Source organism: Ciconia boyciana, chromosome 3 (assembly GCF_034638445.1).
Source record: "Ciconia boyciana chromosome 3, ASM3463844v1, whole genome shotgun sequence".
Classification (NCBI taxonomy): Eukaryota; Metazoa; Chordata; class Aves; order Ciconiiformes; family Ciconiidae; genus Ciconia; species Ciconia boyciana.
Genome location: NC_132936.1, coordinates 110,867,164 through 110,885,650, shown reverse-complemented (window position 1 = coordinate 110,885,650; position 18,487 = coordinate 110,867,164). Strand labels below are relative to the sequence as shown.

Below are 18,487 nucleotides of genomic sequence, written 5' to 3'. Positions count from 1 at the left end.
GGGAAGCCACCGGAGAAATAGCTTGTTAGTTGGGAAAGAAAGTAATGATAGCATTAAATAATCTCTGTTTTCATTTACTGGGTGCTAATGATCCAAAAAAGCTGAAAATCCCAGAGGATGCATTTCCTTTTGATTAACCCAGCAGAAGGGTGACAAGTACAGTTACTGTCTACCGAAATATCACCAGGGCCTGGAGCTGTTCAAATGCAGCTGTGTTCCATTTTTTCCTCTTCAGAAAGCCATTTTCTAACACCTTTTTTCACTCAGCAGCGAACCACTGCCACTGTTCTCTGTACAGAGAATGGCACCAGCTCGTTTTCCATGCTTCTGTCAGCAGTGGCAGAAGATGAATCCTGCACACCCAGCACTTCCCCCAGGCTGCGGGCAAATTGCTCTGCCATTATTGTTCTGGTTATAGTGGTTTCAGTGCAAGGGAGAAAGGGGTGGCCCTACATAGCTGTACATTTGCGGTTTTCCATATCATGTAGCTGGCCTGAATTAGGAACTATGCCCTGAATTTAGGCAATTAAACCTTTGGGGGCCATGGAGGTGCCATAAATAATGCCCTTCCTAATTATGCTTTATAGCGTGCTAGCATTTAGGTAGAGGAACAAAACTGCTAGCCTGGCAGAGGAACAAAACTGAGGCATGGAGAGCCTGGCTTTGTGTTACAGGGTAAGTCAGTGGGAGAGGCAGCCTTCTATCCTAGCTACAGGATACGCTCATTTATGGTACTTACTGCTTTCTTTTGGGCACTTTTAATACCTTAAGCAATGGGGCATGCTCAGCTTCATTTAGGAGGTGATCTTAACCTGCCAAAATTGCTGATGGCATATTTCTTAGATATTCATCCTATGCAATAAGACCAAAGAAAATATATCTTAATCCCTGCTTTGTGCCCTAGTCACACTCACAATGATACCTCCATTCCTTGTTTTAAAGTACACAGTCCAAATAGACCTACATTTGTATTTTTAAGGGTATTTAGTGCATGCCTTTCATTGAAAGTAATGGGAATTAGGCTCTAAAAACCCTCTAAGCACCTTCATTCCTTGACCTTAAGCTGTCTCTGTGAATTTACCCAGAATAACAAAAAGGGTGAAAGCCAGAAGTGGGTTAACTGTCTCAGCTAACTCCAGCCTTTCTGAAATCACTTGCTTTATTCCAGGTGAGTGCTTTGACAGCTTTCGAGCAGAGTTAAATCTCTTGGGCAGGGGGTGGAGCAGTACAGGACCTTGCTGCAATATGAAAAATTTCTATTGAAATTTGCTTGAGGATACCATTTTTTCTGATTGTAAGTTTGATTGATAGTAGGGTACCTTAAGTCCTTGTACAGGCATTCTTTGTTATTTGTTTTAAGCTTACAGAACACATTAATAGGGACTTGCCTTTGCTTCTTCCATCGAGTGCAGAGGCATTTTTCCTTCTGTAATAATTTAACTGAACTGTATCTGTGATTGATCCTTCTGGCTGCACTTAGCTACCATGTGATAGTCATTCTGTTTGCAGAGCTTTAGAGGCACCTGTGAGTGGATTTTCAAAAGCAGTTCACATTGGCCTCCTTCTGTACTCACTGATGTTTATAGGAATTTTACTGCTGGCTTACCATCCTGACCTCTTATCCTAAGGTATGCTCTGCAAAATCCCCTCTTACCTCTCACTTAGGCCATAAGAAATGGGCTAAGAGGTTTAAGGAACCCCCCATTTTTGCCATTGTTCTTGAGGCAAGTCCAGTGTGACATTACAGCTCTTTGTTATCAAATGTGTTAAATGATGCTCCTGCTGCAGCAGCAGTGGGAACAACTCCAGCGCGCTGCACTGGGTCCAACAGCAATGGGCGCGGTGAAAGACTTGCCTCTGCTGCCATGCTTATACAGCCATGGGGAGAGCAGCTGCTGGGGTGGAGTTACGTTTCCCCTGTTAGGCTGACAGCAGTCCTCCTCCAGCATTTGGACTTTCTGGCCATGATTTTGACAGAATGTGGAAAATGCATAGCTTGAATATATATTTATGCTGTTTTAACACCACCTGACTTGAGCAGTTTCGTACACAAGAACCCCTGTAGCAGGGCGATGCCAGGGATTGGTGGCTGTCACTTGCACTAGCAGTGTTATTTTTCCATGTAGGCTCCTGATGCTGCAGGGGAACCCACTGGCAGCTGTATCGGGCCCAGGGACCAGCAGTACATCGAGTAGACTCATCTGCAAAGAGCCCATCGTCCCCCCCCACCATGGCAATGCAAGATGATTTCGCAGCAGGTAAAGGGCTGCAGCAGACTGGAGACTTCTTCAGCTAGGGCTTGTTGCAATCCCGTTCCTGCAGCCTTTGCCTGGAGGATGTTCACCTGCAGCGGCAGTGCCGGTGCCCAGGAATGCTGCTCGGCTCAGGGAGGCAGAGCGTGTACAAAAGCTGCATTCAAAGCGCTGATCACAAGACCCTGGAGATGCTGGCAAGTGCAGCAGCTATTCTTCATGCTGTACAAGTGAGAGCCCAGCCTTAGAGGCTGGGTAATGGGGAAGATATTGGCCAGGATAAGGGGCAGGGAAACACGCTGTGTATAATCTTTAATTTTCAGGAACAGCAAAGTTCAGAAATTTTTGGAGGCAGGCCATGTTTACGTTGGTTTTGGGTGTCTCTGCAGTAAAGAAAGTGGGGAATAAACCCCTGTAACAATGAAGCAGAACAAAGGAGGATGTTTGGATGGACAATTTGCATCCTACAGATACAGTAATCAAATAAGCCCACTGAATTATTAGGGACATCTAATGCAGAGTGCAAACCTTCTTTTAGTTATAACACCTGGTGATTAATTGTTTGTGTCCTTGTACTTTCTTTGTTGTGAAGAGAAATAAAAAAACCAACAAAACCCAACCCAAAATTGAGTGGGAATTACAGAAACAAAGGACTTTCAAAATAGCTTTGGAAAGCATCTACTTGCTAGACATTGTCAAATTGTAGAGACCCTTGTGGGTTGCCTACCCTTTGAAAGGAGAGGAAAGAAATCCTGTAGTTGTGGATGGGCAACTAGCAAAACACATGCAAATTTGTAGAACGTTCAGCTGTCAAAGTGCTAGAATGCAAGCGCCTCACCAGGCAGAGTAGCGTGAGGTCAAACAGACCGTTGCAGAGGCCAGGACTGCAGGTCACTACTGCTGTGTTAGTCTTCTATGGAGAAGGGGTGTCTGTTTTTTCCTCTCCATATCAAATGCTGCGAATTTGAGTCATTTGTCCTGTCCTTATTTTAAAGCTAAGTACCATGCCGCAGTTGCTGTCTACTGTGGGAGCATTCCCAAATTCAAACCCAGATACACGGCTCTGCGAGGCGGAAGCATTGATTCGAACTTGCAGTTTTGTGGCAGCAGCTGGACCACTGGAGACAAAGGTGAGGATGGAAAGGGGTTGAATATGCAATGGTGGCCTCAGCCAAATGAAAAAAACCCCTGATTTGGGGAGAAATGGTCCTTGGAGGTCAGTCCTCATGTGCTGGCTCTGTGTCAGAGTAGGTGGCTGAACAGAGAGCTGCAGATGATCCTGCCCTGCTCCAGTGGTGCGCATGGCATCACATCTTTCTGTCATTAGACCATTATGCTTTCTCCTTTATCAACAGTAGTCAAATCAGTACTACTGCCAGCCAGGACAGGGACTGTGGCCCAACTGGCCATAAATCGGGCATGGTAATGAGATGCGAGTTCTGTTTCTATCCTTGCTATCAATGCGTGGTCTCGCCACAGGTAAATTCCCAGTTGTTCTTCTGCTTGCCCATCAGATCTGACCTTAAGGATGGGATGGTGCTGTAGAAATGCTGGCAAGGTCTGCCTGCTTGCTGAGATGTCTTTCTGCTTTCCAGAAATACCAGTAGCACCATGTGGGTCTTTACTGGTAGTCTTCACAGAAGCCAAGTCCTGAAATGGGAATCTTTTTTCCTCTGTTACCAGTGGGGCCTTCAACCTCTCTCTCCTGGCTTGCTAGCTCAATGCTGTTCAGAAGAATTAAACTGATGCTAGTTTTATGAAAAATAAAACCAAACTGATCTTCTGAATGATTAAAAAAAACATTGAATGCCTCACTCATTAGATGGATTGATTGTAAAGCTGTGAGGTCAGCTGGCTCACTTCTTCCCTTTTACCTGACCTACAGCTTCTTTTCAGTCTATCTTAACAACCCATTTGAAGAAGCAGCTGAGTTTATGGGATGGGGATGGAGTTGGGAAACCTCCATACCCAAGGGCCATCTCTCCCCTGGATGGCTGGGTCAGCCAGGCTAGTGTGTACGACCTAAGCCCTGGGGATGGAGGTGATCTCTCCCACCTTTCTCACCAAGGCTTGACCCAGGACCCCCGAGAGAGGGAGGTGAGCAGTGCTGCCCCAGAAACCATTCAAATCAAGGACAAGCTGAAGATAAGGAGGATGTCTGAGGGTCTGTTAGCCTCACAGAGAGGCAAGGCGGGAGCCTTGCCCGCTCTCCTGTGAGAATAAGCGTCTTTTCCCAGCCTAGAGACCTAGCGCACATTCCCAGTGACCAGTTCTCCCCTGCATGTGCCCCTCTGCAATAACCTTCCCTGCTCTCAGTCCCCTGCGTAGCCCTCCTGTTGCTGTACAGGTGTACAACTGTGGGGCAGGAAGAGGAGCCGGAGGGTGTACGTGCAGATGACTTATTCTGGGTAAGCACAGGTCTGTGGGTTCCTTGTCTCGCAGGAGCCCAGAGGACCAGGGTGTTCCTCTGGTGGCTCTGTGGAAGTGGCTAAGTGTTGTCCACTGGTCTGCTTCAAGTGGCTGCCAGTATGAGCATGCTTCCCTGTGCAGTTATTTAGAAGTTTCCAAGAAATCTGTCCAATGAAATATCTAGCTTCAGGTGCTTTATGTTTGCAGTGCTGCTTCTATTACGCTTTGTGTCTCCGCTTTGCAGGCCTGACTGACTGCAGTGATCCTAAGGGAGTTACCCTGAAGCCAGTAGTTTCCAGGTCAGCTTCCCAGAGGCTCCTGGTCACCTCTGAGCCTGTGCTTCCCATCCGGAACAGCCTTCCTTCCTCAAAGCCCAGCAGGATGAGCAATGGAGAGCAGGAGGATGGGGAAAATGGCGCAGGCTGTGATGACAGTGATGGAAATAACAAGGAGCTGATGTCAGAGGGAAAAGGATGTAAAGTAAGGAAACCAAGCCAAATAATGTGTGGTGGATCCTCAGTTTATTTCCTGTAGGCAGAGGTCTGAGATCTTCTTTCCCTGTGGTGCCAGCCCAGGGAAGCAGCTGAGCCAAGTAAGAGCTCAGCTGGACATTGCGCTTCAGGCTGTCTTTGCAACATGCGTACTGCAGACTTCGTGTCCTCAGTGTGTATCAATAGGAGAAGAGGTCTTTAAATAGTTTCTGTGCTCTCTAGTGGCTCCTGCTGTGTTTTATGTGTCTAGTGGCTCTAGTGTTTTATGACTGAGAAAACACCAGCAACCAGTTGGAGCAACTAAATGTGTCTAATCTGGTCAAGCATATCCTTCTACAGTTAGTAAAACACACATATCTGTGAAACATCTGTACATTGCGGTTACTGTTGCAGACACACCAGTGTCTTGGTGGCTTTTTATATCAGCTCTGTCCAGTTTAGATGGAAAATGATGTTTGCTGGAGCAGGCAGTCCTGCAAACTCAACTTTAGGTTGTCCCTGCTTTTGAGTTGTACAGCCATGTCCTTCTGCACAGTTATCTCTGATAATGTTTCTAGAGTTCAGCAGCCCCAGTGCAGCTTCATCCCCTCCCATGGGTCTGCCCAGGGCTAAGTGATGGAAATTGGCAATTCTGGCCATGGGGAATGGAGACCAGACCCAATCCACTCGATTGCTTTTGCAGGAGGGACAGAAGCTGCAGTCATTTTGGTTTTGCTGTGGTGGGCAGGAGAAGGCAGATGAATAACAGCTTTTGTAAACACGATAACCAATAAAAGGCTGGTGTACTTGATTTCACCCTTGCAGATACAGGGCCAAATGTATCCCTGACATTAACTCTGTTGGTTTCACTGGAGTTTGAACAGGTCCTGATTTAGCTCTTTAGCTGTGACAAGAACAATGGGATACTAAGGAAGGGTGTGCATCTGCCCCGGCTCCCTCCATCCCCCTTCCTAGCTATGGCATGGGGAGCCTGAAGTAATTTCAGCAGGCAGAGAGACCTTACACAGAGCAGCAGGGTAGGGAGCACTGCTGAACTTAATAAATGACAGTGAGCCTGAGATGATGAATTGTACGGGAGCTGGAGAGCGCCGAGCATCCAGAAAGCAAATTAACGTCTGGGCCGAAAGGCTGGTGGGGGACTGTAGGAAGGGCAGAAGCAGAAAAAATTATGGGTTTGAGAAAAGCAGGTTTTGCCAGCATGCAAAATGACTTTGTGGGGACTTGGCTGGAGTTCAGCAATGGCTGGTAGGTGCTTTAGGGACAGTGAGAGGATAGTGATCTAAACCCATTCCCATACCATCAGAAAGCCTAAGAGAGGCAACGGCACCCCAGAACATCCTTATGCCAAGCAGATGGATGCCAGGTGGGAATGCAGCCACTGCCAGAGAGGTGAGCGAGGGGAGAGAGCTGGCAAGAGCGGTGACACAGTCTCTCCCTCACCACTTCCCTTTCCATTGCCCATCCTAGGCCAAGCTGCTCCATTAGTTTGACTTTTCTTTTCCTGCCAAGTCCTTGCTAAGAGCATAGCTAAACTTCTTGTGGCATCAAAGGGGGAAGGCTGGATGCTTGAGCTGAGCACTGCGTTCTACTATTTCCAGGCTTCCCTGCTGCCCTCATGTTGCAGTCATGGGGATGGGAAGAAGTCACTGGGAATGGCTTTGATTCCTCCTATCCCCAAGTCAGCAAGACCATCTGATGAGGATCCTGGCAGCTCTGCAGTGCCTCTCCCAAGCTCTCAGCATCTGGTTTTCCAAGAGGCCCTGGAGGTGAGGTAAGCCAAGGTGTCTGCTTCTCCAATACGCTGTTCACTTCGCACTTCTCGTCTCGTGAGGTTATTTTCCACAGTCAGCTCTCCAATATATTTATGCAAACTTCTGTGCATTCACCATTTGGCATATCTATGATGATCCACCACAATGTCAAAACCAACATCATACACTCTAAGAGCAGGGGTGGCGGGGGGGAGGAGGAGGCAGGACTTAAGAGGACCTTAAAAACACATCCTCTGCTGGACTCTGATACTGATTCATTCTGTAATCTTTGTGGTGCCATGTGGGAACTGTATTGCATGGATCTGAATACAGCATCTGTTTTTGTGTGTGATCTTTGACTGCCAATTTCTGTACCTGCAAGAATATGTTAGGGCAAATATTGGCTATTAGGGCAAACATTGGCTATTGTATAGCTGTCTGCAAATTCAGATGCTGCTTCTGTAAATGTCAGTAATAACTTCTCTGTGTCTGGGCCTTCTCTGTGAAATGAGAGCCCAGATAAATCTTGGTTTATAGATGTATAATCCTATAGATGTTTAATATTTCCATACGGTTTTAAGATCAAAGGGGGCAAGGTGTTAGAGAACAGTTATAGGGCTGTAACTGATGGAAAGATTTTTGCTTGGATATGCATGGGGAAATCTAGCTCTCAACCTTATCCTGGTTATAACAATAAATAAGGAGTCGTAGAAATATAGTTCCAATTTAAAAGCTTCAGCATGGCTTTTAAAGTGCAATCTGAATATACTTACCTACCAGTTGAGTTGGAAAACTCCTTTTTCTTCTTGAAAGAGCAGGGAGGTGTAATATTATTCTTAGGAGACAGCAGTGTAACAAGATACTGTCATCAGCTGAAGTCATGACCAGGCAAAGTTAGGCTTCTACAGCAGTATAAAGGTAGCTGCCTTCAATACAGCCTTATGACTGGCTTAACATCTCTTGCTGATTCAGAAAGGATGTATGTAACAGTGAGAACCACTTAGCTCCAAAAGAAGACAGCAGAATTGGATAGTTAAGGCCCAAACTGAGGAATGACTCCTGTGTTTCAGCTGGAGCTTGATGAGCTCTGTGTAATTCCAGCAACTGAAAGTTTAATGGCAATTAATCAGCTTTGCATACTGTTGGTTTTATGGGTTGCATTTTCTCCTTCATCAGAATGACCATGCTAAGAAAATTTGCCTCCTTTAATGCTATCCCCCTTCTCTTTCTGTCTCCTCATATATTCTTTTATCCTCAATTCTATTAAGGCCAAGATCCAGCAGCAGAAGTGAAGAGAAGACCCTTAAATATCTAGGTAGGTACAGGGCATGGCTGTCCTAAAATGACCATAGGAATCCTGACCCGTGGGTGGCACTGTGAAAGTTCGGTTGAAAACCATCCTGTAACTTTTTCAATTCCTTGGTGTGCTCAGCTGGCTCCCACAGAGCCCAGTCACTGGGAAATGTGCTCTGGTGATCCAGTGAAAATGACTCCAGCATGGGGTTATGAATGGCAGGAGATGGAGGGGTATCCCAGGGCCCTGGAAATGCACAGCAGGAAAAGAAAACGTTCCTCTACCTCATGATCATACCTTTTATCTCCCTGCACACTCTCTAATGTCACAAAGAGTAGGGAAAAATGAGACATTTCACATGAAATGAGAAACGTTCCCGCTCCTTCCTCCTACACTTGAAGGAGAAAAGTTTCCCTTGGAGCAGTTTCTGAACTGAACCCTTTGAGATCTGAAGTAGATTCGTCAACATTGCCTATTTTTGCACTGGGAGAAATAGTGAAACCTTGTGTGATAGGAAGTCCTTGTGAATTTTCCATTTGCAGAGAAAGAGACTTAAAAAAGGATCCAGCCTATGCAGGATCTGAGCTTTCCATCCTCTTAAAGCACAAGCCTAAATTGAATGCTGAGTAATGAGCTGAGGTTTCCTTTGTGCAACTCATTTACCTCAAACCACATATGCTACGTTTATGATTACAAATCTCTTCCCCTACTCTATCTGCATATGTCAGTATTGCAAACTGAGGCTGTGGTAGGAGATGCCTACTGGCTTCTCCCCTCTTCCTGCCTTGCATTATCACTAGCAATAAGAGTTCTGCAAGACAAAATGCAGTGTCTGGTGCATCTGTGTCAGCCAATACTTTTAAGTTGAAAACCTCAGTGACACAGTTGATGTCCCTTTGCCATCTGTGGGTTTGTAGTGATAGGAGAGATGAGAATTTAATAAATAATTTTGCTGATGCAGAAAAAGGGATAGGACCCACTGGTCCCTCAGCTCAGTGTTAGTTCTGCAAAGTAATGGGCATGCCCTATAGGACTGATTCCCTTATTGCTGATATGCAGCTAGGATGCTGAATGCAACTAGGGAGAAGTATTGCTGAGTAAGTAAGGTGACATTTTTGCTGGAAACATTCGGGACTAGAAATGAGCTATAGTGTTCAACCATCTCTCTCTCTCTTTTATTATTGACCTGACCATTCCACAGGGAAAAAAATCCTGATTTAAGAAAGTTATTCCTTTTTTACTGCTTGGCTATCACATGATTTTATCACCTGTGAAGCCATGTAAGGAATGATTAGCTCTCTGAGTTTTAACAGCTCTGTTGGAGCTCAGAATGAGCTGCACTATGCTATTCCCATTAAGAAAATCAGCCTTTAGTCAGGCTGCCCAGAAAGTGGGCTGATCTGCTTGCTACAATTTAGAATGAAACTCCTTGGGGAAAATGAATTCTCTAGCGGCAAGAACACAATTCTGGTTTTGGTAACACTCTAGCAATCCTAAGCTTTTCTTTAAATACCCTCTAAAATATTCCAGCAAAGAAGAGGAAATGTTGATTCTTACCTCTACAAAGGCATATAGCTATTAAAAACCAGGAGTTCTTTTAGTAACTGGGGAAAAGAGGATATTTACTAAAATCAAAATGGATAGGAACAGATAAGAATCTTTTTAGCAAGGGCAATCTCCATTTCTCTGCTCTTCTCTATCAAACACAGCTGCTCACCAGAAGCCAAGGGCTGAGGCCTTTATCATGCAGTAGGTTTAAGTCTGATGGCCAACAGAGTAATGTAATTTATGCTGCCAGTGCAATATGGTAGTACCCCATCTGTTTGGAGAGGTGGTATGTTCCTTGCTGTTCTCATACACAATCTATATCCGTGTCTTATCAGAGCTCCAGACACTGGAACCCGTCTTGCCTGCTCTCCAGCATCGCGTTGTTGGTGGCGTGAAGTCTGCTGGACATTTATGTGAACCTGTGTCCCAGTTAACAGGCCTCCCACTCAGCCAGGCCAAGGACATGGATCATCTCATGAGCCCTTGCCTTCTGAGTGATGATGACTTGAAGGACAACAATGGAAGGGTAAGGGGTGAGCAGGCTTCATTTTCAGTGACTGTTCAGTGCTTAGCACAAAATGTCACTGAAAATCATAATCTTCCTCTCTTGGGGAGCAGATTCTCTTGGGAATACATTTGACAGCTACAGAGCAATTGCTTGAGTATTTTCACTGGTGCAGAAGTCACTGGTTGGGAGATGGTGCTAAGGTTACTCAGGAAGCCAATTTAGAGCGGATCTGAATGGCAGAGCAAGTTACACATCAGTGAACACGTGCAAAGTGCACGCTCGGAAGCACAGAAGCAAAGATTATAATGTTGAGTGTAAGCAATACTGCAAAATAAAATGGGAGAGCTTGCTTTTCCTTGGTTACCTTTCTTGCTGTATCTCACAGCCCTCTCATTCTCAATTTTTCTATTCATTAAGACCAATGTTTCTCAAACTTGTTTTCACATGACTCCTTTTTTGGAGTCCTGAGTTTTCAGAGAGCAGCTGAGTCCTTCAGAAGAAAGGAAGTGAGAAGCATCTGCAATTACTGGCTATGAGTGTTAAGAAACAGCAAACTACCTCTCATTCCTGGTTGTTGCAGATGGTTTTTATTCCCTTACTCTGGCCTGTAGGAAGTGAACTGCCTATTCACTGGCAATGTGAGCTCTTCATACGTCTTGGAGCATTCCTATAACTCTCTTGGTTCAAGCAGGGCTTCCTGACATGGGTTGAGAAACAGTATCTTGGACCAGTGGAAGGTTATGGCAATGAAGTGTTATACATTACTGGGTGTAATTGTATGCCAAGGTGAGGAAAGGAGGAATTCTTCTGAAGCTATTGGGATGTATATGGAGCTGCATGAAAGACGATGACACTCTACCACTGTGTTCCTGATGAAGTGTTGTGTATGGTTTATGTATCTCTCTTTATGCTCCATGATGTATTTCCATTACAACTAGATCCGTGTTACCTTGTCCAAGTCAGCTCAGAAGAAAATACATGAGAAGCGAATGAGACAGATGGAGCTTTTGCGTAGAGAGAGGGAGAAAGAGAGTGAAAAGGAAAAGTCCTTGCAGCTCCCTACAGAGAGTGTTGACCCTGGGGACGCAGCCAAAGAAAGTAAGTAGTTGCTATAGTTGTGGGCCTCTTTGTTCACTTGCTTGCTATTTGCATAGTGTTGCAAATGTCTATGAAATCAGACTGGAAGGCTGTTACACTTGCATCTTAGTAGAAGTTAGAATAGGATTTATTTCCGTGTTCCAAAGAAAAAGAGAGACATGAAGTGTCTTGCCCGTGGCCCGCACTGAGCCAGTCACAGAGTATCACCTTCCCCGCTTCTCCTATAAAGTATTTCAGACTAGGTAAATTCTGTCTTGCAAACTACATTGGGGTTTTAGACTCTAATTGAGAGCAGCCTCCAGGAAAGATGAATGAGTGAGTCCAAAAGAATGCTTTTGGACTCAGAATGCAACCAAGGTGCAACCTGGAAGAAACAAAATTAAACTATTTCTAATTAAAAGACAAAAGATCTTGCTCACATGATAGGACAGATTATCCTGCTCACACCGCTCCCTGCTGAGGAGCTCACATTGCAGAGCCCTGCTGGAGCCCTTAGCCAGTGCTTATGTTTTACCCACACGAGCAAGCAGCGTTACAGACTTAATTGCAACTGACGGGCTCTGATTATGCTGCTGCACGCGCTACCATGAGTGCAGCGGCAGTGAACTTAAGAGTCAGCACTCAGCCCAAGGGCATCGGACAAGGTTATCTGCTCTTTTTCTTGCTATTGTTTTGTGAAGTACTGGTGAGGAGTGCTGAGGTGGGAGCCCCAGAGATGTAACTTTCCTATCCAGCCTCTGAAACAGGAAAGCAAAAGAAAAGCGGTACTGAGTTTTCCTCATTTCTTAGGTAAAGCATCACTGCATTCGGTTTTAAACTAAAAGAGGGTAGATTTAGATTAGATATAAGGAAGAAATTTTTTACTATGAGGGTGGTGAAACACTGGAACAGGTTGCCCAGAGAAGTTGTTGATGCCCTGTCATTGGAGGTGTTCAAGGTCAGGTTGGATGGGGCTTTGAGCAACCTGATCTAGTTGAAGGTGTCCCTGAAGGGGGGTTGAACTAGATGAACTTTAAAGGTTCCTTCCAAACCAAACTATTCTATGATTCTATGACTCTGTGATCACTGTCCCACGTTAGTGTGCAACTGTTATGCTTGGAGTTGTTTGGGACAACAAAGGGATGTTACCCAGCTCCAGCAAGATTTCCTAGCCCTTTCCAAGCCCATAGCCACCCTGTCCAGCACTCTCCACTTACGAGGTCCTTTTCGGTCTCTGCAGGCTTTGGCCCACCGCCTGTCAATGGGACAGTTTCCATTTCCCCCAGCACAAGCAATGCACGCAAAGAGAGAGCTGGTACTGCCTTAAGGAAGCGGGTCAACAGACCCTCACTGCCCAGCATCCCCGTCAGCATCAGCCAGGGTGACAGCTTCCCACGCAACTCCTCAGGTGAGCCCACTCCGCTGCAGCCCCTGCACCAGCTCTTTCCTTGCACAAGGAGAACAAACTGCCTCATTCCCCAACCACAGGTAGGATCTTGGGTCCAAAGCTTGTCCTGAGGATTGAAAGCAAACCTGCTTTGGATCCACTCCAGCTTTGTGATACTGGAGCAGTTGGTGCTTACATATCCATCGGAAAGTTGAGCTGAATAAAGTAGTGGTAAAGCCTTAAGTTCTAGCTTTACCCATACTGTTAGTCCAAAATACAACACTGATGCCAGGAGGCAGCTGTAACTGCAGGGCTGAGCTCCGGTGCAGTCTGGCAGGGTGTGCTCACTGTGCACATATGTGTACCACCATGATCAGTTAGCCACTCACTGTCTTGGCCCTCTGCCTGTGCTGCTGTCCGGCTCTCCAGCCAGCTTTTCTACTGTTGCAGCAAGGGTTGTCTCTGCATGGAAATTAGTGACTTGGTACAATCATGCTGTTGCACCTAGAAGTGCTTAATGGCTTCTAGCTTCTCTCATCCCACCGCCTGCAATGCAAGCCGGGAACAAGCAGTGCCTCTTCTGTCACCTCAGCCAAATACGGTGGCTGTGTGTAGCAGATGACATACAGGAGAGGCTGCCTGGTGCTCCCAGGCTGTTTGCTACTTGCAGTAAATACACAGCAGATAGTGAGTGCATAGTGATTCTCATCTCTCCTTTGTGGGTAGCCTACCTCATGTTACGATCCTGAGTAGCGTGAGTTAAGAAAAAGGGAGCTAGGAATGATATGCTTTGAATGCTCTTTTCTAGTGATGCTCCGATTTTCAAAATTGACCAGAACTAGTCTGATGTGGCTCTCCATTCATATTGAATATGGATGTGTATATGTACATACTCATGCAGTGACATCAGTGATGTCAGTGACAGTGATATCGGTGACATCCAAATTAGTCGCCATCTGAATATTTTTTATTTTACAGTTCTTCCATCCTCAATACTTTGTAGAACACGCAAGGTAGCATAAAACCCCTACAGACTCCATAGCAGTTCATCTAGATTCTGTGCAATATGTATACTCAATACTTTTAGACAGCTCAAATGTTTTCATCTACACTTTAGAAAATGAGCTTTTGAGTGCAAGACATGAAATTTTTGACCTACAGTACTTTTGATGACAAATAGGTTTCATAACAAATGCATTTGTCATCCAAATTTTCTTATACCTTGTATATTTATCATCAAGAGAGTGTGTTTGCCAACAATTTGCATCTATATTTACATATTTTTGTTCTCAGTTCACATTTGGAAGGCTTTTTTGTCACAACTATCTAGACCAGAAATTGCGTTTTTCCACAGGAGAAAGCTTTGGTATTGCACAGTTTGCAAACAAGTACATTTGATGACAAATAAATTTCACCTCAGCATTTTCGAAATACAGCCAGTGGGTACCTCTGAAATAGTAAATATTCATAATGCTTGGAAAATAGCAAAATCCATAAACTACTACTTTCCCAATAGTATGCTAAAATGTATGTGCACTCAGCTGCCTTCTGTCTAGAATACTTGAAGTAAATGGAAACAGAGGCACTGCCAGATTTAGAGGGTCAGGCATCACTGTTCCGTGGTGGTTGCTCCTTGGGGATTCGCTCGAGCCCAGCAGGACTTGGTTGTTCAGACTCGGTGCTCACTGGGGGCAGCTGGAGGTGTTTCCTCAGAAAGTTAGAGGGTGCCTCTGTCCCCAGTGCTCCAGGTAACAGGGAGGTGATACAGGGAGGTATGTGCACATCTCAGGAGCTTACTCCTGGGGTAGCAAGTCCTGCTGGGTGGCATTGGCTCCCAGTGAGCGTGAGCTCTGCAGCACTATGAATCTGCAAGCTGGCTGTGGTACCTATACGGACTTGGGAGCTGGCTCTGTGTGTGCAATTTTCAGGTTTACACAAGGAGCTGGTGCCCAGCTGGGGGTGACTGGGAGATGGTTGGGTGCTGGGGAAAGCAATGAGCCAGACAGCAGGGAAGTCTCTGAGCCAATTGCAGTTTGCACCCATATGTAATCTTGGCTGGGAGATTGGGTTGCAGTCTGCTCGGTGGTGGAGCGCCTTGCCCCAGGGTATGTGATGCCAGTGTCTGACCCTCTCCTTACAGCGAACTCTCTGCCGGCCATTGCTCTGGAATTCCCAGAGCAGGGAGAAGAGCCAGAGTGTGGGGACGCCCGGGAAGCCAGACCCTTCCCTCACCCACAGCAGGAGCTGCTCAACGTGCTCACATGGCTCAGCAGCAACGACTGGTAAGAAAGCACCCTGTTCGCTCTTTCTCCTTCTCAGTGTAAAGTTAAGTTGGAAACATTTTTTCTAGTGCCTCTGAGCTCAGACAGCCCAGATGTCCAAAGGGAAATAATGAAACCATTCCAAAGCAGTCACAGTATAAAGATTCGAGAGCAGCCTTTTATTTGCCTTGGTCCGGAGCAGTGCTACAGCTGCAGCAGGTCCATGCTGTTTCCTAGCTTTGCCTTCTGCTCCATGTAGCTGCAAATGAAATCTTCAGGGAAGAGATAAAGTTGTGGAACAAGATGATTTACTGGCTGAAGCCAGAAGCAGGATGGAAGTGGTCTTGAGTTTAGAGGTTTGGGGGCCTCAGGTCACTCACCCATGTGGGACTGAGTAAGGATTTATCTCTGGCCCTGCTGCTGGCAGCAGCAGCAGGAGACAGGGTCTCCCTGTGCCCTCCTGCACCTGAGTCCCAGCAGCGCCTACGGGGAGTTCCTGTTTCTGAGAAATTGACTGAGACATGGTGCAGAGTTACTCAGCCTGTCATTTCTCCTGAACGGCTCATGGCAGAAGACAAGGAAAAAGAAAAAAAAGCCCTTTAGGAATCTTGCACTTTTAGAATTAAACTTTTTCTTCCTCAGTGCTTAATATGGGCCAAAGATGTTTTGTTGATAATCACAGTGTGTCCTGAAATGAGACACGGACAGCAGGAGACTCTACAAATTTCAGGTGATATTGGTAGTCTTCTTGATTTCTGGGTCAGCATACACTCAACTAGGGCTCCATTCACACTGGGAAAACCATGAAAAACCTTCCATGATGCATCTCATTGTGTAATTGCTTTGTTTTGCCCCTCTCTCCTTTCTCTTCCCTGTTAGTTTGGTGCCCTGTGAGGTGCAGAGAGCTGCTGCAGGTGTGGGGGGTCCAGGCTACACTCAGGGCCCCCAGGGGGGATGGGTCCCCAGGCCTGCCCTGCAGCCCTGGTGAACCAGTGACTGCATCATGTGCCTTCACGTAGCTCAGGTCCTTCACAAGGGAAGTGCTGAAAGATGCGGGGTTTTACTACTTTTAAATAACATGTTGCTGTTGTGAGTGTTATTTTAAGCAGGGATTTTCTGGAAAATCCAGCATTTTGGCTCTTCTTGCCCAGCTGTAGAATCTTTTATGACATACTGCTTTTTTTGGGGGGGGACGACGACACACGACTAGATTGCAGAGTGCAAACTCAGCTATGGAGTGGCAATGCAGACTCTCACTTCTGAACTTCCCTCTGGGGATGGTGAGGAGGGAAAATGCTCCAGTAACAGCCAGGCGGGACTGCATCTCAGGGACAGGGTCCAGGGAGGGTGCAAGAAACAGAAACATGGCACAGTCTCCCAGCTTCTAGTAAGCAGCGACATAGGGACTTTGCATGCCATGGATTTTGGAAAGGCTGTCTCGTTTAATGGCCACAAATTAACCCATCCACTCTGAAACCATTTATTTGCCTTTTGGATTTATGTATGCTTTTGACCGCCACAGCATCCTGTGGCAACAAGTTCCACAACTTAATTAAGTGCTATATGAGAAGCACCTCCATTTGTTTGTTTGAGGGACACCCTGGTAATTTCAGAGGGTGCTGCCTAGTTCTTGGGTGGTGAGAAAAATCAATCTTTTTGGTAATTGCCTTTCAGGCAGCAGAAGGCGAAGGGACTCTTAAGTGTCAGACGCCTGGCTATCTGCCACTCAGAAGTCCTTCTTTGTAGACTTCATGATGTTTCCTTGGCAGTTACCAAAGAGGTAAGAACATTGTGTTTAATTGTGTCCCACGTACCTCATACGTGGGGCATAGAGTAGATCTGTTCTTGTTCATTTACATGAACAAGAATGAACAAGACACTCAGTGTCTGCCTTCATTACTATTTTTAGACCTAATTTTTCTAATAGGTATGTCACCTATCTGTATGATCTGTCTGTATATGTATCTGTATTTACTGGTATATAGGGCATCCGCCTATCTCCTCTTTGAGCTAGGTGTCATTATAATGCAATATACAAATGCAGAAACTGAGACACTAATCAGGTGATTTGCCACAGCCCAAATCTCTGGCCAAGCTATAATTAAACACTGCAGCTTTTTGCCTCCCAGCTTCCTCTAGTTCCTCCGCCTCAGCATCCTGGGGGATTGACTGCAGGTATTTATTTTCCAGTGTTTCCTGATGATGTGTTCTCCTTCTTCCTTTCTGCATACTTTTTGGTAATTTGCCCTTTCTATTGATCTGTTGCCTCTGTGCACCAGAGGAATTTTGCACTGCAGCCACTGGGTGCTTGGAGCGGCCTGGCTGTGGGGTTTGCAGGGCAGTCGTGCACGGCTTCACTATCTCATCTCTCAGTTAACACAGAGGTTTCAACCTAAGCTCCTTAATAAAATCTGTGGCTATATTTCCAACTTGGCACTTGTCCGTGGCCTGGACCAGCTGCCTTGTAATTTTACTACACGATTGCTGAACATGTTAAGTTTTCCTTTGCTTGCAGAAGACAGTAAGACTTAGCTCATTTCCATGAAAATCAGTCCTTCTATCCAATATTTAGTGTTGTTGGAGGCTTGAATGCCCCTTGTGTTGTTGGACTCTTCAAACCTTTCTGTTTAGATATGCAGGACTCAGATTCTCCTGCTCTGAGATCAGGGTTAGGAGAAAAAGCCCTTTCAGCTTAGTTAATCTGATTTTTCTATCACTTTTACATTTCTGAGGAAATTTCTTCCGCTTTGTTCTACACACTCATGTGCATAGACATCTTTCAGCTTTCATTTCACTCTGGTCCCAGATTTTGCTTTCACAAGCACTTCTAGCACTTATGTTGTTCATTTTTATTAACAGGCACAACTAAGTCTGGCAGAAAGAACCACTGGTCTGTCCTTCAAAGTATCTTTGAAATGAAGCACACGACTCTCAGATGTTTCTTCCTTACCCTTGTGCGAGAGCCTTTTGGAGAGTCTTTTGGAAGCAGGGATCACTCCAGAGCAGCACTGAATGCTGTAAAACCCCACTGATCACAGCTGTAATTGTGTGTGATCTCCAGGATCCTCAAGTGCCTGGAGTGCAACAGCTAGGGTTCTCCTTAGTAGATGGAACAGCAGATAGACTCAAGTCCCTGCTGCAAATTGGTCTGTAGGCTCGAGCCCATATTTTCTGTTTCCTAGTTGAGTTCTCAAACTGCCAATGCTGCAATTTTTGACAGGAGGAAAATACTACTTTTCCTCTAGCTTATCTTTATGCATTGCATAAAGATAAGCCCTTGCTTTAATTTTTTGTTTGTTTGTTTTCAATAGAAGGGCCTAAAATCAAAGCAGTGTACATCATGGGCTAAGTAGCACAGTTTGTTCTGGGTGAAACAGTATTTTTTAGGCCTGCAGTCTCATTAAAATTGTATTGTATAAGCGGGCCTGAGGCCAGAGAAGAAGTTGGTATCAGAGTGTGTTTCTGCGCTTGTGGTCTTCTGCTCTTAACGTGCTCTTATGTTGCACCTG

General features: G+C 45.6%; 1 protein-coding gene across 1 annotated transcript in view; it reads left to right on the top strand.

Annotated features, from left to right (window-relative positions):
• Positions 1-2,230: 2,230 nt before the first annotated feature.
• Positions 2,231-18,487, top strand: part of TOGARAM2 (TOG array regulator of axonemal microtubules 2) — a 30,754-nt gene continuing 14,497 nt past the window's right edge. The window contains exons 1-11 of the mRNA XM_072858442.1: positions 2,231-2,258; positions 3,248-3,398; positions 4,226-4,437; positions 4,906-5,141; positions 6,751-6,923; positions 8,172-8,218; positions 10,081-10,271; positions 11,192-11,351; positions 12,571-12,738; positions 14,858-14,999; positions 16,653-16,758. Of these exons, the coding sequence (XP_072714543.1) occupies positions 2,231-2,258; positions 3,248-3,398; positions 4,226-4,437; positions 4,906-5,141; positions 6,751-6,923; positions 8,172-8,218; positions 10,081-10,271; positions 11,192-11,351; positions 12,571-12,738; positions 14,858-14,999; positions 16,653-16,758 (1,614 nt within the window). The remainder of the gene's footprint in view (positions 2,259-3,247; positions 3,399-4,225; positions 4,438-4,905; positions 5,142-6,750; positions 6,924-8,171; positions 8,219-10,080; positions 10,272-11,191; positions 11,352-12,570; positions 12,739-14,857; positions 15,000-16,652; positions 16,759-18,487) is intronic.